The 20,881-nt window shown below is 45.3% G+C and overlaps 1 protein-coding gene across 1 annotated transcript in view; it reads right to left on the minus strand.

Moving 5' to 3' along the window:
* Positions 1-9,291, minus strand: part of LOC142580321 (uncharacterized) — a 28,339-nt gene extending 19,048 nt beyond the window's left edge. Inside the window, exon 1 of the mRNA XM_075691142.1 lies at positions 9,089-9,291. Within this exon, the coding sequence (XP_075547257.1) occupies positions 9,089-9,212 (124 nt within the window). The 5' untranslated portion in view covers positions 9,213-9,291. The remainder of the gene's footprint in view (positions 1-9,088) is intronic.
* Positions 9,292-20,881: the final 11,590 nt, after the last annotated feature.

Consider the following 20,881-nt stretch of genomic DNA (forward strand, 5'->3'; position numbering starts at 1 on the left):
TTTAACGGCAGGACGCCAAGAGATGCGATCATTTACAATTAACCCCAAATAACGGTGTTGTCGCACCCATTTTATAGGCATTTCGTCAAGATAAAGTCGGCTCATTGTTCGACGAGCGCGTAGTTTAGGGTGATATGCTATTGCAGCCGACTTGGCAGGTGATATGAGCAGGCCAACTTCACCCAAGTACTCCGAAGTAGCGTTGAGAGCTCCTTGCAAGCTTGCACGAAACCGCGGACAAGGTGCGAAGGGCCGCTTATCCACAAAGCAATGTCATCTGCGTAGACAGCTATGCTCACAGGGAAGTCAGTGTCCCGAGGCAAACGACTTGGAAGTGCGGCGAGTACTGTGTTAAAAAAAAGCGGCGATAATACGCTGCCCTGTGGCACACCGCACTTCACATTTCGGTATTCACTATTTACTTCTCCTACACGCACTTTCATGCGGCGCTCCGATAGAAAATTATGCACAAATTGGAGCAGATGACCCGAAATTGCCGCGGTTGCAAGAGCGAAAATAATCGCCTTATGCGGAACTGAATCGAAAACTTGCTGTATGTCTAGGTAGAGCATGTAGGCAGAATGCTTGTTTTCTTTAGCGAATTCGAGTGCTGAGATAACGTCTGATATGCTGTCCTGAGCCGAACGGCGGCGCCGAAAGTCACTCATGACATCAGGGAAAAAATTCAGCTCCTCTATAGCCTGACTTCTAAGCGAAATAAGATCATTCGCTCCATTAACTTGATGACATTTTAAGTTAGGGATATTAGTCGGTAGGACTTTAGGTGCCTTGCAGGACGCCCGGGCTTTAAAAATGGTATTACCACGGACGATTTCCATTCAGCAGGGATTACACCGGTTCTCCATATTTCATTACACTCGTCCAATATACGGTCATGGAAACTCTTATGAACGTTCCGCAATGCTTGGTACGTCACACCATCTTCGCCTGGAGTAGTGCGGCGTTTGGAGAGGCTCAGCACGTGTCGCAGCTCCGCAAAAGTGAAATCTGCCTCATCCATCTGGCAGGCTGGACCGTACGAAGCGTTTATGATGCTGTGACTTGTCAAAGAACGAAGGTCGCTAATTGTGGCGTCACTGGATGCAGGAGAGACGAAAATGTTTGCAAATGCCTCCGCTATTACTTTCGGTGACTGGCCAGTCGCTATGCTCATTGCAGCCGTAGGATTCTTGCAGATTTGAGGAGTGCGGAGAACCTTCAGTATGCGCCATACATTTTCGAAACTACTTCCAGTATGCAACGAACTACACAAAGCTTCCCAGCTCTTGCAACGAAGCTGTTTTGTATGCCGCCGTATGGCTGCATCAATGCGATTGTATATAGTCCAGTCGGTGCGTCGTTTAGAGCGCTGTGCCCGTCTATAAGCGCGCCGTCGACATGCGCGGAGCCGCAAAAGCTTTAGATCGGGGTTTGGTTTGCCGATACTCCGTCGTCGTTGTGCTGTAGCTTTTCGTAAGCACTCACTCATAAGTTTAAATAGGCTGTCTTGAGATGGTGCCTCTGAGATCAGCTGTCGGAACTTGTCCCAGTTAGTCACTGTATAAACGACATCCTGGCGACCCACAGTATGTGTTGGTGTTAACCAAATGGGTAGGTGATCTGCTGTCATTTGAATCTGCGCGCAAGAAGTAGCGACTTATCATGGTGCAAAGTAGCTTTAATGATTAGGGAAAAGGTGAAGCCGCACATTATTATGCGAACTGCAGAATAAGGGCGCACAGAATCTGTGTAACGTTAGAAAGTATCTCGCACACCAAACAACACGTGACCCAAGGGAAACTAAAACCAGCGTAAATAATTAACAACAGTATTAGTAACATTAGTAGTAACATTAATAATTAATTAAGTAAGTAATTAATGTTTGGTCGAATGGCAAAGTAAAACTAGAAAAATAAGCGGGTTTCTCCCAGCGATCATTAACCAGAGTGTTCGTCGTAAAGTGAGCTTCACAGCCATCGGAATGGACTAGACGATTTGTAAAACTTCCCATTCTTGTTTTATTCTTCACGTGCAGACAAATGCACGTAAATAAATTACTGTCTTGAAGACTGAGCGAGTCACGAAAGTTTTTTGACACCACTATGTATATGCAGCGAAGCTTTTGCGAAGCGGTTAAGGCAAACACTCAAACTTTGCCAATTTCATTCCTGCGTCGTTGGCGTAATGCGCCTTCGGGCGTTGCTACGCCATGTGGCACACGTGAGGAATCGTCTCAAAGAGCCGGTGGGCGTTGGCGCCGTCGAAGCACACGCGCGATTGTGACCTAATGGTTAGAGCAGGCACGGGGTGATCATTGTCAAGTTTTAGGGAATTTTTTTTTAGTCGCATCTTGCAGGTAACATAATTCTAGTCATTGAGCTCGATTATTCAGAGGAGCGAACATGGACCGCAAGTTATCCCATTCAGAGGTTAATTAGTATTATTGTGGTTAATACGTTGAATGCATGTTTCGATTTCCCGCGTTAGTAATGCCCGCCGCTTCGAGTAGTCCAGCTCAAGGACAAGAATTATGCTATCTGCCACAGGTGATTTTTAAAAATTCTGATAAACTTAAGAATGATCGCCACGAGTGTGCTGGGTGACCGAAGGTCGATTCCACCGTCGGGCATATAATTAACTTTTCTTTTATGCGTGAGCTGTTGTGCAAGACAGCAGCAACACCCAGCAGCCACGGTCAAGAAAGTCCGAGAGGGTTCACAAAGAGAGCCTTGCTTTAAAATTGTGGGGGTTCCCGAAACTACGCAGTGGGCTGTAAGGAGAGCCATTTTGAATACTGAAAATTGAACTCCAACAGAAGGTTACAGATGCAATCAGCGGTTCTTTATTGCTAACGTAGTGGAAATACTTAACCATATTCGTAACTGCCGATACTTACTTCCTTCTTAGGATATATTCGTTCTATGTGAGGAGGAGTGTTCAGAATCGTTTAAAGGAGCCAATATCTCCCAAATATCGCGCAGTACAAAAAAATAAAAAGAAATAAAACGTGTACGCGTGCAATGAATGGACCTGTTCCGTAAGTATTTCTTTTTTATTATTATTATTACAGAGCCTAAAATGCCTGTGTTTGTGTATTTCCCATTGTCAACCGAGCAATGTCAACGCTCTTTAACCACAAGGAATTATTTTCTTCTATACCGTGAAAAAAAAAAAAAAGACGCTCCAAGCGAATGCAGTCATGCCTAGATTCGCATTCCAAGCAGGAATAGTGCCATCATATGATCATTCAGCGATGTAATAAACGATTAAGAGCGCTTCGTATTACAAACAAAAAATTGACTTCATGAGGTGCTTGCTGCCTAACTTCAATGTGTCTATACGGGACAACTGAATCAAGTCGATATATTCTAATCGTTATCTATATTGAACTTTGTAAGCAATACAGATTGCCCATCAGAGTACGATATGGCATACTGCAAGCGCTCTTGTACGTTAAACGATATTGGTGAAACTCAACGAGTTATCTTTATAACCATCTTTCGTAGCCCTATTGGTGCAAACACCATAACGCAAAATTTCAAGGATCGAGTCTCGGTAACCTTAACAACGGTAAATTTTTCACATTGAAAGGAAACAGTCATACTATGAGCTCAAGTAGTGTTAACAGCCGTGCTTATTACGGCTTTCTAGTCATTTGTTTCATGTCTAGCGATGTGACGTCGATCGTAGTAAAACGTACAGCATATATTTATAGGCAAGTGAAGCGACATACATCGTACTATACATGTTATAACATGTATAGTACTATGTATAACAAGTACATGTGTAACACGATGTGCAATGATAGAACCCGTGTTTAAGAAGAAAACTGCGAAGTTTCTTGTCCCGAAACTGCGCAGTGAGCCACGAGGTAAGCCCTAGTGGCGAGCTCCGGATCAATTTCGAGCTCATGGTTTTTTTTTAACTTGCAGGAAAAGCACGGTAAACTAGCGTTTTCGCATTGCACCCCCATCAGAATCCGGCCGCCGTAGAAGGGAATCGAACCCGCGACCTCGTACTCAGCTGCGCAACGCCACAGCGACTGAGCCACCCCGATGGCTAGTATACACGTGTTACAAGACTCAAAACTCGACACCTCTGAAATCAACAGGTACAGTTGTGTTTTAAGAAAAAAAGCTAAAATTAAAGAAAAAAAACGTTTTCTTAGCAAATTTGAATGCGACGCACATCACGAAAACAGGTGCAGAAGCAATAACCACGCATGCAGCTGTTTCGAAATTCTTTACGCAGTCTTGCCGCTGATGCACACGTCCATCTCCTCATAGTTTGTTACCAATGCCGCAGCTGTGCGCAAGCTCGGCGAAGCTTCAATGATTAAGAAACAAAGTCGACTGGATCGGCAAACAAGAAAGCGAGAAAATCTATAGCTATTTCAGACAACAACAGCAAAGAAAGTGCAATGGCGATATTGATTTCCAGGTACAGAGTAATGCCAACGAAAACTGAACGTCTGGGTGCCTAAAGCGATCGCTTTCTTTTTTAGTAGAAACGGGCACATGTTCCTTATTTACCTGTTTATGCACGTTCTTGCAAGCGTCCGTATGGATAGAAGTATGCGGAAGGTTGCCGGAAAGTGAGTTGCACCACATAATGGAGTGTTTTAGCCCGAACTGCATTACCGTACGAAGAGATACCCAGCCCTTCGGTAAAAGCTTCCGATGTAAATGCTTCCGTTCGGCAAAACGAAGCAAGTTCCAGGCAGGTAATTAGAGTATTACCGTACTGCTTATAGGGAAACGCGGCACAGCTATAATTTTCTAATATTAGCAAAAAATAAATTGCGGTACATAAAAAACACATTCCCTTGGAACGTTGTGCTACGACGCAGGCTGTGCTTTATAAACAAAGACCGCGGAAAGGAGCTCGTTGCGTCGGCTGGACCCGCAGCGGTATACTTATAGTCTGCTAAAACTGTATGACCATATGTTCTGTCAGTGGCAGCAATGGCGATGGAGGTAGTCATAATATTTGGTATTATTTTTCGTTATTTACATGCCTTGCCAAATTGAGAACTACGGCTAACGTCTATATTTGTTTGGTTGTCCTGCAGAATACACACGACTTACGAAAGCTCATAAATAGACGTGGTTTCCAACACGGATATTTACCGATGCTCATATCAACATCATACATATCATCATCACGCGTACATCACTTACCGACAGGACTAAGATTCCTTCAGCGCGCCCTTCAGATAGGTTAACCGTAAGCGTTGAAGGCATGCACGCTTAGTTGGACTCTGGTGCAACTTCATCTGTTATTCATATTGATTTGCGTTCACTTTGCAAGAAATTCGCAACGCCTTACGATGAACCGAGGCTAGTTGGCAGCTCAAGGGAACACTATTGAACCTTCAGCACTCCGTAATGTGCAAGTATTCATTGATGGTATCTCATAGCGGTTCCTTATAATTACACACAAAGTGTTCAACGTTGAAGCATTACTCGTCCAACTTTAATTCACTGGCTTTCCGTTCCCACACATTGAATAAGCTTCTTTAAGTGCCTTCTAAAATGGTTGCTTACCTTTGACATAACCTCTCGCTATAACGGAGACACCAAAATGCCGCTAATCGGGATTGATTTCTTGCATGTGTATTCCTTCTTAAACTGTATGTTAAACCTAAGTACAGAAGTTCTCTAAATATTTATTGATTGCATTTGCACTAAACGACCATGTAGTTGAATCTTTGAGACTTTCGTAGTGAAAGAATACATGATGCTATTTGTACATGTATTGCATTAAGAATTCTTCGTGGAAGAAATCTTTCACGCACTGTGCAATGTCTGAGAATAAATAGCACGCCCTTTCTTAGCGTTCGCTTTTTTTTCTATTTCTTTTCTGCAATTACCAACTTTAATTCAGTAGGCTAGTTTCACCAAGCTTTTGGTCTCACAGTGCGCTTCTTCGGTTTCGAATGCTTCCTTCTGCATCTTCTGCACTTGGGGGGGATTTTAATCTGCCTGGGTTATCTTGGTGCAATGATACGTGTATAAGTTCTGGCGGGCGCATGAACCTTGCGATGAAAAATATCGTAGACACGTTTGGTCTGACGCAGTACGTTACCGATCCTACTCGCAATGGCGCTGTGTTAGACTTGCTGTTTTGTAACTCGCCGGATTTCATAAGAAATGTGAATGTCATTCCGGGAATGAGCGACCATCTGGCTGTTGTTGCCGGTATCCATAAAGAAAAAAACCGTGCGAACTTATCCACGAGTAGAAGGGTCTACTTTTATGAAAAGGGTGACTACGATGCAATTTCTGAGAAACTTCGTAATTTCTTTTCTGTTATCGAGTGCTTATCTGAGGCGCGTAATTTGCACGATATGTGGGACAATCTTAAGAATATGTTGCTCGAGCTGGTAAGTGTACATATCCCCAATGTTGATTCTTCACAGCTTAAAAAGGACAAACAGCCATGGGTAACAACACATATACTAAAACTTATCAAGAAAAGGATGAGGGCATTTAACGCATTCAAGAAAAGCAAATCAGCTGCTCATTTCACAAAACTACATACGATTACACGCGAATATAAGCTAAATATAGGCAAAGCTAAAGGTGACTACTTCAGCGAGCTGAGAAACAAAATGAAATCAAACCCTAAAATGTTTTGGAAGTACTTAAAACAGTGTGGATCAGATTCCTTCGGAATACAGGAGTTAAATTATAATGGTAAGATAATTATGGACGACGAAGATAAAGCTGCCTGCCTAAACAACTTTTTTCATTCGATATTCTTACCCAACCACACCTGTCGTATTCATCCACCTACAACTAATACTTCGCCTATGCTTCCTGTTTAGCTTAGTGTTAATGGAATTGAAAAACTATTGAAAGATATTGATGAGAGTAAATCTAGTGGTCCGGATGGAATTTCTCCACGTGTACTCAAACGTTGCGCGGGGCCAATTACTATGTACCTTTATTTAATTTTTGAAAAATCTTTATCGACAGGTATTTTACCCCATGACTGGAAAATTGCACACGTTGTTCCGATACATAAAGGTGGGTCCAAAAAAGACGTTGGTAACTACAGGCCAATATCACTTACGTCTATCCCGTGTAAAATACTTGAACATATATTATATAAACAAATACTAAATCATCTAAGTAAGCATAAGGTACTAATTAACGAGCAGCATGGATTTCGTAGGGGACTATCTTGCACAACACAACTAGTTGAGTTTTATCATGACATAATATCCAGCGTAGATGCAGGAGGACAGGTAGACGGTGTGTTCCTGGATTTTCGGAAAGCCTTCGACACGGTATCACATTCACTCTTATTGTTTAAGCTTAATACCCTACACATTGATGCAACTGTTTTTAAATGGATTGAATGTTACCTTTCCCAAAGAAGGCAATGTGTAATACTGAATGGAAAATGCTCCGAATATGCAAATGTTACGTCAGGAGTCCCACAGGGCTCCGTTCTGGGTCCGCCATTATTTTTGGTGTACATTAATGATATCTCTGCCGGAATTTCGTCTTCTATACGGTTGTTTGCGGACGACTGTGTTGTGTACAAAAAAAACTGCCCATCACAATGATACAATTGAACTTCAGAACGACTTATCAATCATTCATGATAGGTGTACTAAATGGAAAATGACTTTGAACATAACAAAGTGTGTACATCTCTCATTTACTAAAAAGAAGAAACCAATTCAGTCACGGTATCATCTGAACAATGTACTATTGAAGCAAGGCAGTACGTATAAGTATTTAGGTGTGCTACTGTCGTTTGAATGTTCGTGGAAACCACAGGTAGACAGTATCATAGCCAAAGCTGGTAAAGCTTTGAATTTCATTCAGAGAAACCTGCGATGTTCACATGCGAATTTAAAACGTATGGCATATACAACTTGTGTTCGACCACTCTTAGAATATGGCTGTGTTGTGTGGGACTCCCACGAGGTAACCGTCATTGCCGCTCTAGAAAAAATACAAAACCGTGCTGCCAGGTTCGTCTTGGGGTGGTACGGAAGAAGGGAGAGCTGCACTGCAATGAAGGCTGAGCTAGGATGGGAATCACTTTCTGCCCGCCGCAATAAACTGAGATTAAAATTTCTATATTCGATTTACTATAATAAAACAGGCATTAATAGGCAAATTTACCTACAGAATCCTCATTACATTTCAAAACGAACTTATCATAGTTGCAAAATCCTCGAGTACCCTGCCAAGACGAACATGTATGCCAACTCATTTTTTGTTCGAACAATTAAACAGTGGAATAGGCTGACTTAAAAGCAAGCGCATTGTGTGAATGAAGATGTATTTTATTCCATGTTGTAACCCCCCTGCTGTAACGCCTTTGGGCGCTGCGGGGTAATTGATGAATAAAGAATAAAGATGCAGCAATAACTCGGGTATAGTTAGAGTTAGTAAAAAGGAGTATTAACACTTAAGAGAGTGGCTTGCTCTGTGGTACTATAAACCACACTGCCGTAAGCTGTTTCGGTAAATATTGGCACTTAAGTCATGCCCACAAGCCCGGCGGCTAAAGGCGTCAACCACAAGGTAAATACCAGACATAAGAGAGAGTGACGTAGAGCTCTCGCGCTGGTGTCACCCACGCAGTGAGTACACTGACGCCAGCGCCTGCTTTGACAGGCCAGAGGTGCACCGTCGGTAATAGCATTGTCGCTGAAGGCGATTAAGAGCCTGTCAAATTGCATGTCGAGCGTGATGTCCTAACGCTGACGTATACAAAGTAAACACGTAAGTGTTCCTGACTACCTGGAGCGCGTAAACGGCAGAAAACAAAAGTCTAATCCGAAGGCACACACACACAAAAAAAAGGAACCAGAACGAGAATTAGGCCTCGGAGCAAGGGCTATCTTTCGTTAGGACGTGTCCCCGTGTCAAAGCCTTGGCTCTGCTCCTCAAAAGCGTGCTTTATTTTCTTTAATTTCCCCTTTCTTTACCTGCATAGAAACGCTATGTGATTTGCTTTGAGATTGAAATTCTTCCGCGGAAGTAGGAGACAATAGGCGCGAGCGCTTGTGTGCAGCGAAACCCTGAGAGGCTTCGGGTGACTAGTGCAGCGGTTTACTTACCGTCGCTGCAACGAGGAAAATGCGGTGGCGTGGCGGAACCGGGCAACATTATTTTTGGACGGCGGTATGCTCCCACGACGAAAAACAAGGCGTTCACAAACAAGCACTGCAGCTGGACGGTCATTGTGACTCTTCTTGGCCGAAGGAAGTGCCGCTAATCGGCCGTTGGTAAGCCAGCCGTGTACGGCCACGTAAACGGCTAAATTGACACGTCTCTACTTAAGCAGAATTACAGGCGCTCTTTTTTCTTTTTTTTTTCGCTTAGAGTTATCTGCCTCATTTCGTTGGGTGTTCTTGTTAATAGCGCGGGGCTTTTTTTTTTTTTCATTTCTCGCATATGAACAAAGACACATGCAGATATGAGTATGTAATAAAAGCGTCCTCGAACACGCGGATTTCTCTTCTGGAACAAAAAAGGCATCCCAGACGAGTTCCGAGCTCGTTACGCCTGCTTTTGTGAATATTGAGGCAGAACAAGTGCGGCCAACTAAAAGAGAGGAACGTTGTCTGTAACAATAAGACAGGCGTCAACACACGTCGCGCACGGCCGAGCATTAGGATAGCGTGAATACAACCAAGTGGCATCCACTTATGTTCGAACATACTTGCCGGGTTGTGAAAGTCAACTGCATGTTAAGTGCGTGCAAGTAACGCGGAAAGCTACGCGAGTGTATTTCTGTCTTTAAGTTTGATACGTCAATCACCTCCTCATGATGCGGTAGTATTGAGGGCTGCCATGTAGAAGGCGCTAGCATTGTTGTTTGTATTCCAGATAACAGGAACGCCGCTTGCTTTGTATACTTCAGAGCACCATGTGCCTTCGTGCCGCATTACATATACCTTTATTGCGTACGGCTGCTGCAAAACCAGCTGGTTAACGTTCGCTTATCGTGTTATGAAGGCTGAGTTTAATTGAATTCTGGGGTTTTACGTCGCAAATACCACGATCTGATTATGAGGCACGCCGTAGTGGGGCTCCGAATTAATTTTGATCACCAGGGGATCCTTAACCAATATACGGGACACGGGCGTTTTTTGCATTTCGCCCCCATCGAAGTGCCGCCGCCGCGCGGCCCGGATTTGATCCCGCGACAACGTGCTTAGCAGCGCTACACCATAGCCGCTAAGCCACCGCGACGAGTCGTGTTCTGAAGGGTGAGAGTAGACAAAAATAAATAAATAAACCTTCGTAGACGTGTACCAGTCTGAGAAACTCATACATCAAAGACAGCGAAGGTGTATAAGGGAGTTCGCACATCCTTCGGAAGTCCTATAAGGGCCTGTTTTCCCGCTGCCCGAAATACACCCAACACTTCACAAAGGCTTTACTATATATCTACTGCATTCCATTCACTACCCAATCTATTTCAGGTGCTTCCGTGCATTCAAGTTGAATACTTGTATAGTCTGCGTTAAATCTGACGCATGTTCATCTATACTACGCCCGCTTTACTGGCGCCGGCATCTGACTGCGCGATCGTACGTCCTGGCAGGCCTGCGTTGCTGGCTGAGCCATTAGTGATGATTCATCACGGGCACCCGGCTGCGCGTTCTGACCGGCGCCCTAGCTTCGGGGCTGGCTTCGTTGCTGGCTCTTCCATGATTGACATTTGATACCGACCACGCCGGTACACTCACCATCACAAGAACCCTTGTGCAAGTCCCTTCAGAAGCTCTGCCGTAAAGAGATAGAAAAGGAAGGATATTTTACGTGGTGTATACCTGCTTATAGTACTAGCGCTGTACGGATTAGGGTGAGGTAGAGTGTGGAGCGGTGTCGTAGGCTGAACGAATTACAAGTATAGGAAAGAAAGTGTGCAAGTCATTTAACTTGGAGAACCGTCATCTCCAGTTATGCACATGACGTATTTGCTGACAAAGAGAGTGCAGCGTGCAGCGGCTTATGTGATTTGAATTCTGGGGTTTTAGGTGACAAAACTACGATTTGGTTACGAGGCGCGCCGTAGTAGGGGACTCCTGTTCAACTTTGACCACCAAAAGATCCTTAACGTGCCCCCAGTGAACGGGCACGGGAGTGTTGGCATTTCGCCCCCCTCGAAATGCGGCCGCCGCGGCCAGGATTCACCTCGCGACCTGCTGTGTTTAGCAGCGTAACAACATAGCCGCTTAGCCACCGCGGCGGGTAGCGGCATATGTAAGCCCGGTTCGGAATGTCTCATGGGCTGCAAGACTTGATCGCAGTGTGTCCTCGATGGTATGAGAAGGTGTCGCTATAAAAGCAGCCTTCTGGGAACTTAAGTCCTATCAGTCGAGGTCTGCTGCCCCCTTTTGAGGCAGCGAGGCTGCGCTCCAACTAAACGGGTTGCTGCTTGACAAGTGCATTCAGCGCACGTTACGTGCTGTTAATAATTACGGGACATTGAATTTACCATCTTTATTCAGTGGCTGTCCTCGCACATTGGCGTAGCAGGCAACGAGGCAGCTGACAGTCCTGCGCCCAATTTGTCGCTGTTTATGATAAAGAAGAACGCTCCTCAGGACGCAAAAAGATTGATGAAGCAGGTCATATTAAGCAATTTCTATGCATTGTGGTCTTTACCAAACCAGCTTTGTGTGACTAAGGGATTTCGCAGAACTGAAGCCGCTCTGCTTTATCACCATACCCAGCGATTCCTGACATTGCCCCTTCCGCAATCTGTTAAACTTTACCACAATAGACCAGCGTCAATAAATGGGCAGAATTTTGAAAGACTATATTTCAAAAAATTGACCTAATTTTAACAAGTTCTCGTTAGTAACGTCGAGCGGGTACTTCCTTCTAATTACATACGCATTTAGGACCCTTCTGAGCACTTAGTGCTGCGTTGGAGCAGAGATACTGTCCTGACCAATACACTGTTATAAAGCATCAGCGAAATTAGCACCAAGTGCCGTAAATGCCTGTGTTATTAGAAGAAAATACCCTGTGGACGTTGGTAATTGAACGTAGTGAAACGCTACAGCGCGGGAACCGACGGAGACAAAGGAGGCACACAAAGTACACAGACACAGCGCTGACTGTCAACAGAAATGTTTCTTTTGCCGGTGCGCAGCTAGGTTTAAAGCGAACACTTGGCAAAAAAAAGAAAAGATCACGCATGCGAACAAAACCTGCTCCTACCGCTATCGCACCCTAGCATTTTAAGTAAAGTGCCTCTTTTTTCACATAAGGCTATAGAGGGATAACTCGGACAAAGTCGTGACAACGAAAAGAAGGCAGTTATTCCGTATTTTCATGGAATCTCGCGCAACCTTAAGAAGGTTGGCCGGAGTGCAAATGTTGATGTTGTCTTTTCGCGCCTAGAAACTGGTGTCACTGAGTAAGCAAACTTGCGCTGCCTTCCAGGAGAAGGCCCAGTGCAAAACTAATCACAGATATCACTTCACACAGTGTGCCCAGTGTGTCGTATATGAAATACCTATCTCATGTGCTAAAGTCTACATCGGGGAAAGCGGCCGATGCATTAACGGTTGGCTTAGGGAACACCACAACAATGTTAGCAATGCTATTCAAGGTCTTCTAGGCGTGGGCACTGTCGCGACTGTGGGTGCAAACCTGTCTTCGACAAATGCACGACTGTATCTAGGAGAAAATTATCGAGAAATTATCGAGGATTTTAGAGAAATTATCGAGAAATTATCGAGGATTTCGCAATTTCACGCGCGGGAAATAACTGCGTCCGTTGTCCCTTGACGGCTTTGTGTGAAAATGAGCTGACCTACCTTGATTCCATTGCCAGGGTGTGATAGCGGTACGAGCATGTTGTGCGCGCATGTGTGATCTTAATTTTTTTTTGTCAAGTGTTCGCTTTAAAACCAGCTGCGCATCGACGAAATAAACATTTTTGCTAAAAGTCAGCGCTGTGTCTGTGTACCTTGTGTACCTCCTTTGTCTCCGTCGGTTCTCGCGATGCAGCCTTCCACTATGTTCAACCAACAAGCCCAACTACTTACTCTGGTAATTGAAACTTGTTTAACCTCTTCCAGTCTTTCGAAGTATAATTTTTCGAAAATGTTGCCCATTAAGTTACGCTGGTGCAGTGCGGTGAAGCTTAAACTTTAGAAAGGGTTATGCCGGGAATTCTTGGGCATGGCACAGGGTCAGCGCAAATTTTAGCGCAGCGGTGAAAGACAGGACTTTGTCCTATGTGCACTGCAAATCTCTTCATGATATCGACCATTAATTATTAGAGTCTTCTGTTAATCATGCAGGACGCAAGGTGTTCATACATAAATTGAAGCGCGAAATGGCCTCACACACAAGCCCAAGTGACATTTTTTTTTTACTGCAAGGACCCTGATTATTTAGGAGATAGGTGCGTCGGCTCCTCAGATTTATTAGTCATACAGAGCTGGAGTGTAAATGCTGAGCCATGTAAGTCGAAATGGAATTAATGACGCGCCCCATATTACGCCTGGTTCGAATGTATCCTAGCCATTATAGTATGCCCTTGCGTCGAAACGTGCTGTTGTCTTATCAGATGTAATCATGCGGGCTTCAGACCTACTTGATAAGTGGCGCTCGGGCGGAGCAGTTTGTGGCAGCTTTTGCAGGACCGCATGCTGCAAGAAACATCCTCCTTTGGAAGTACTGATACCGTGTAATACGTTCAAGATCATTAGATAACTCTTTTTTTTTTCAGAATAGAATTAACAATATATTTCTTCCTTATTTTATTCCATGTCCTGATGCTGTAAATGAACCCGCGCTTAAGTTCTTGCCAAGAAGCTCTGGGCAGTTAGTGCCTATTTTTGAAATAAACCTGGGGCTTAATTCACGAAGCTTTTTGTTCGTAATTGGCTAGTGATCTTTACTAATAATAAGTCGAACGTAACAACTGGCTACGATTTTTTTATTACGAATAGTTATGACATGGGAGATTTTTGGGGGGAATACGGACGCCTATTTTATCCAAGCCCTCCTCGATCTCAGAGAGGATCGCGTGCCTCGCATGCATAGTCGTCCTCATCAGTTTCCCCGGTCACGGAAATAATTTTTCGATGTTTTCAAGAGCTAGTGTTTGCAATTTGTCTTCAGTTACAAAAGTATGTTATGTACTACAAGTGTTATGCATGGCAAGGATTTCGGTGCAGAAACTTTACAGAGTATTTGCGGTATATATATGGGGATCCACTTGGGAAAGAACTAGCCGGTGTAACTTGCTTCATTCGGTGAAGAATGGAGGACTAGGATTAACACATTTTTTTAAAACAGATTGTTAGTAGGTTTTTTTTTTCTTAAGGGACCAATGTGATATATTTCTGCGCACTGTTATTCAAGTGAGATTGAGTTCTTCCTTGCCTGAGTGGGTTGTCTCAACGAATGATCATACTCGAACACCAATTGGCTTTCTGAGGGAAGTTGTTATGTCCTTTTCTTTACTGAAAGGGCATTTTTCGAATAAATGTTTGACTTCTGTGACGCGTAAGAAACTTTATAGTGATCTGGTTGATTTTTTTCTTGCCGCATCCTGTTTACCGTACGATGTATAACTTAGGACCTGAACGCAATGTGCTGAAACGCGTTAAAAATGCCGGTTAGATCTTCAGCGAAAACCTTCTTTGTTCAACTGCATTCCGGCGCTCTCCTTGTGAAGCCATGGCTACAAAGCAAGGGCTTCTTTGTTCCATGGTCTATTAACTGCATCATATGTAAGAAACCTGAAACTATTGAGCATATCTTCTTGGAGTGCGATGACTCCGTTTTCTTGGGGGATGTTCTCAAACGAACTCTGAAGAAAGAACTGCCGTTAAGTCCTTCCGGTATTCGGTTCTTACCATGTGCAGACACAGGGGGAGTGCCGGCTGACTTGATAATGCTTTTGTGTCTGAGCAGCGTGTGGAAAACGCGTATGGATGTCAGGAATGCCCGCGTAGATGAAAGGTCTGCGAGGTAACACCTAAGTGAAAGTCTTAGGTACACGCGTGATGCCCTCAAGCACATGTTTGAACCGCCAGAGTGGTTTCAGGAGCTTGACACTTTGGTGTCTGTGATATCCTCTTTGACGGCCTTTTAAATATGTACAGTCTCTCGAAGTGATGTAATATTATTTTTCTGCACCAAGCGACCTACTTTGTCCGTGTTTAAGTGGTGTTGTAATGAAGGCAATAAAGAAAAAAAAAGAAAGTCTCGCCATGCACTGATCATCAGCAGTCATAAGTGTACAAAAGCAAAACTAAGTAAACCGAACACTACTCTAGACCACTGCGCAGCTCATGAATCAACCTTATAGATATCTATAGCTCACAAAGAGAATTTGAGGACTTGAAAGCGTCCAGGCCCAGGCACTTAGAGTGTGTCTTGGATTGCCGTGGTGTTCGTCAACGGCTGAAACCACTGCCATTGCGCACGATTTCCCAGCCAAGACCCATATAGTCATGGAAGCGCTCAGAGCACACGTAAGACACCTTGCTCGAGCCCCTGCCCATCACCTAGCCTCACTGCCAGAGGATTGACTACGTGCTTCCTTTTGTGAAACAGTCCTGCCCTATCGTGCATACCTTCCATCAGGTTATACAGCTCCAGCGAAAGTTCCGTTTCCACCATGGTGCTTGGCTCAAGCAAAGGTTCGACTTATAGTACCAGGAATACGAACAAAAGCCCAACTCTCGTCTCCAGCACTCAAGCAGCTTTCACTGCTCTTGCTGTACGAGACGTACAACGAGCATCATCATCTATATACTGACGCTTCAACCACGGTGAACGGGTCTGCAGGATCGGTGATCTTTCCTACAATACCCTCCACCATAAAGATTCGACTATCTCACCAGACTACATCAACGGCCGCGGAGCTGGGTGCTATTCGTTGTGCACTTTTTCGTGTAATTTCTAAAGAACTACCGAAGAAATGGAGCGTGTTCAGTGACTCCAAGGCTGATCTTCATTGTTTGGTTTCTGCCTTACGCCGAGGACCCCACGAACAACTAGTTCTAGAAATCAGACTGCTGCTTCACCACCTCGTCGAGCAAGGACACGACATCACGTTACTGTGGATTCCAAGCCACTGTGGCATAATGGTCAATGAACATGCCGACGCAGCAGCATGATCTGCACATGACCAGGGCTTGCAAGACTCCATTCCATTCTCAAGAACAGACGCGGCAATGAAAATTCGTGTGCTTGCAAATGAAGCCATTAAAACTTCATGGAATACACCAAGCTTGAAGCATACACGTCTACTCCAACTGGACCCACCCCTTCGACTTCGACCCCCATCTGGACTCTCTCGACTCGAAACAGCAGTACTTTGCCGACTGTGGCTTGGTGTCGCCTACAAAGATCCTTCGCCTTCCGAGTCGGTACGGACGACAGCGCGGCTTGCAGACACTGCGGCGGCGAGGGGAGCATCGAACACGTGCTTTGCCACTGCCCTCGATACAGCGCGCACCGGCTGTCACTAGCGACCGGGTTGGCACGCCTTGACGACAGGCCACTTTCAGAACAGTCAGTTTTGGAATGCCGACGTGAACTGTCGTCGCAGCAAAAGTCGGTCAAGGCTTTGTTGACTTTTCTACGTGACAGTGGCCTATTAGAAAGACTATAATGTCCCCTTTTCATCCCTTTTGATATTTTTTCTCATGCTTTTATTTTTGTCACGCTCTTCTTTCCGTCTTTACTTCCCCTTTCCCTTCCCCTAGTGCAGGGTAGCAAACCGGAGGTTTTAAGTCTGGTTAACCTCCCTGCCTTTCTCTCATTTGTATCTCTCTCTCTCTCTCTCTCTCTGTGAGGACTTTGTTGTGCGGCAATGATTGCTAGCATGTTTTCGGACAAGCTATTACTGATTGTGAAACGCAAGCCAATTATCAAAGGAAGAAGCGCCGAACACGACGACTACGACGGAAAGGAGCATTCATTTACCACTGATGCAGGGAGTACCCAGAAAGACGGTGATGCTTTTGACCATAGAAGGAGGGAGGAATACTGTATGACATCCGAAAGGAATACATATTCTTATATCTACTTCAAAGAGACGGCGGTTAGTATGTTTGTGGCGTGTATGTGTGTATTTGTCAGCGTATTGTGATAGCCGACTCTTATGTAGCCTAACTTCCCATCGGTGTGCAGCTATTGAACAAACAAACAAACAAACAAACAAACAAACAAATAAACGAACGAACGAACGAACGAACGAACGAACGAACGAACAAAGCGATTGCTCGTTGAGCATAGGTATGCGATGTATTTCTTTATCGGGCCCGAAGGATTGGTGGTATAAATAAGCTTGACGATATTCGGGCGGTAAGCTATTGTGCGCTGCGCTCACTCAACGCTTCGGCGAGCTGCATGCCCCAAGCGAATTTGCGGGCATACTTTCAGATGGCGGAAAACCGCGATTAGCCTGCTTCGAAGGAACGTTCTCAAGACGAAGGACGCTGACAGATCGATAAAACGTGCGCCGGGCATGAAGTGGCGAAAAAAACTGTGTATATAACGCTGCAAGGAAACACGCGTAAGGGCGTCTGACAATCAAGCACAGCCAAGCGTAAATGAGAAGGTGCACGTTCGCGCAGGGAAGAGGCCAACTTTAAACGGCGCAGTCACACACTAGCGGCATCGATTACGTCGCATCTGCGACTGCGGCGCGCCGCGACGTTGTAGTAGAGCGGTACAGCTTATGCGTCCGCTTGCCTGTGCGGCGAACCCACGAGAGCGCGCCTGGCAATCGCTTTAGTTTGCCGGCCATCAATAATTTATAAGTCCCGGGATGTGGAGAGAGCGCGCTAGGGCCGCCGGTCCGTTAGCTGGCTGTGCTCGAGCTCCCTCGACCTCACTTTCTCTCGCACGGACCGCCAAACGCTGGGAAGATGATGAGGAGTGAGGGAGGAAGTGAAGATTAAGTGGGAGGGGCACTGTCGGTAGAAACGCGGCGGCGGTTGAGAGCGACTCTTTTTTTCGGAGCTAACTCGGCTGCGCCGCCATTCAGGGCGCTAATGACGTATGTGGCCGTGCGCGGCTGCCGTCGAGCACTTTATCGCAGCGCCGCTCGCAAATGCCCCGCCGCCCCAGGCGCTTATTTATGTGCCAGATTGCCGAACCCTTGGCGGGATCCGGCGCACAGCTCAGCACTTTTCGGAGCCATTGGGCAAATAAAGGAAGAGCCGTTTTAGAGAAGAGCGTCACGGCACCCGCCACGCGGATGACCGTCAAGAAGTTCCGGCACGTCCGTCGTATGCTTGCGTCCTTTATTTACCACAATTTGTACAGCCGGTACAAGCATGCGGCTGTAACAGCATTAGTGAGAGGGGGGCGGGGAAGCGGGAGGGGCGACAACACCGGCTCGGGCTTCTTACGTTTATCGCCTATAAAGCTATGAAGCGTCAAGTGCCGGGAAAGAGAACTGACGACATTTGCCACTGTTTTTGTGGCCGCACGGTGGTGTATTTGTACACTTACCGCTCAGAAGAACTAATTTTATTGCTACAGCCTGACTGAGCACGCAACAGTGTCGATCATTGCGACGGAAAAGACATTATGTGGACGCAGTCTTTACGGTAAGCTTCAGCTCTCGTCTTCGCCGAACGCCGTAAATGTGTTGCCCCGCTGTCTAGGCACTGCTTTGTTTGATTTTTCGTGCGATGAGCGCTTGTTACTCATTCGTTTATTATTCGCTCTTATTACGGATACAGTATTCTTCTCACTGCACCCATGTCACATCAAGTCAGGAGATGACTTCTCGCTAACTTTCCGTTCACTGATTATTGCTATGCTAGTTGGTTCATGCTTATAACGATGTAAAAGACACGAAAAGGCGTGAATAAATGACAGCACACGAAGCCAACACCTGCCATATGTTCTTTCCTGTCTAGTCGTTTCTTCAGCTGGTTTCGCGTCTTTTTCATCGTCATAAGTGGTAACTTTCCTCTGTTCCTTTACTTAAACTGTGACTTTTATGTTAATGTCAACACTCGCCCCCGACCATTGTTGTATCGGCGACCAAGAGTGCATTGTGAATGCTTTGTACATTTTAACATCTATAGTCGGATACAACTTTAGAAAGAAGGAGAGGCCCCGCCCAGATGACCGAAGCGCGACAGCCGACTGCCTCCGCGACTAAAATAGTGCCGCTCAAAAAATCGTGCTCCTGAAACGCGTAATTCTCGGTATAAATAAAGACTTTTGTACTTTGATGACTGGTTTAGTAGAGCTCTCTTGTGCTACAGCACATGTCGGATAGCGACAGCAAAATAACCCCGTGCCTTCTACAACGCTGCCCGTCGTCTGCTCTTTAGCTTCATTGCAAGTGACAAATGTAGAAAAAGCAGCTCTGCAAGGCTTTTGCGTTTGTTCACATGTACACGGTGTATCTGCTACTCGTTTTCCAAGCTTAAAATGAATCAGTTGCTCTTGAAAAAGTACTTATATGAAACAATGCATTTATCGCAACCATTACAAACCTGGGGCGAGAATACGGTCGATGCAGGAAGGTACAAAAATGCTTCATTCATCGTTTTAAATAAATACTCTAGGTTTTAAATAGCATAAAATTTATATTTTTTGGTTTTGTGTTTTCACAATTGCACAGAACGCATTCTACAGCTTGCGCGCGCAGTGAGCATTGGTGGACAGAAATCAATCGACCGTGCTACACAACGCTCGAACACCGTCGCTAGACGCTCGGCTATGTCACTGCTGACAATGATCGTTCACGCTAAGTTAACGGCGACAAATCTTTGCGTTGAAGGCTTCTTCTGTAAATATTTTCTGTTGAGACGCTCGTAGGCTTGTTTCATGCACGCACACTTTTATGATTTCTCCTGAGAATGGTTTTGCTCCATCACTTCACCCCGTACGTCGAAAAACGCAGTGACACAGTACACGAACACACCCGCCGCTAACAGTAGGCACCAGTCTTTGGAAAACTTTTCTCGTCGTAACTTCACTCGGGAGCGAAATAAAACAACATGGAACAAACACGCAGGATGTGTTTTCGTAGCGGTCGCCGCGGGATCCTGTTTTCAGGCAAAGCGTAGCGCAGCGCCAGCGATGCTCGCTGCAATGTTCCTTCGCCGGATCACGGCTCAAAATAAACGCACGTGGCACAAATGCCGCATCGTAAGCTCGCAGTAATATTTCCGACATGATAGACCATCACAAACAGCTCTGGAATTCACTCTGACCGAGGGGCTGAAGCACACAGCTGACGCGACCTCGCCCAGTTCGAAGAGCGGGCGGTCATCTTCTCCGTCGGCGGAGTCACCGGCAGTCCGGCTCATGACGTTAGTCCAGAGTGTGCGCCCATTGGTGGATGCTCGAGTGCCTCCGCTTCGGAGGAGCAAACGCCCCCTTTTTTCTAAAGTTGTATCCGACTATAGAAATGATTTTGAGTACAGAATGTGTACGAATAAAGAATCACAAAACTTATGATGCACGGGTTTCTATATAGCTTAACAAGCACAGGCTTACTTTTCCTCGATACTTGGACATAAATATTTCAAATTCGCGCTTTACCCATTTTGCCAAATTTTTGGCAAAGCATATATGTGACGAGACAGTATTCACAATGCGGATCGTACTTTATAGCTATTCGTAATAGGACCACTCAACCGCTGATAGCTGAAATATTAGTATAATGTTTCCTATATATAGTGCAACTTTTATCGCCCGGTCAGCCGTTAACCTATTCGGGCTGCAAGATCCGCGCCACTTCCGTCTGGTGAATGGACGGAGTTAGCTACTGTGTTGCCAGCGCAGTAACGGTAAAGGTAAGCGGTAAGACTATACTGAAACTTCGCATTTTTAGTGAAGGTGGCCTGTCAATGACAACATTTGTACGAATAAAAAGCATCGCTAAT

This window comes from Dermacentor variabilis, chromosome 1 (genome assembly GCF_050947875.1).
Source record: "Dermacentor variabilis isolate Ectoservices chromosome 1, ASM5094787v1, whole genome shotgun sequence".
In the NCBI taxonomy this organism is placed as follows: Eukaryota; Metazoa; Arthropoda; class Arachnida; order Ixodida; family Ixodidae; genus Dermacentor; species Dermacentor variabilis.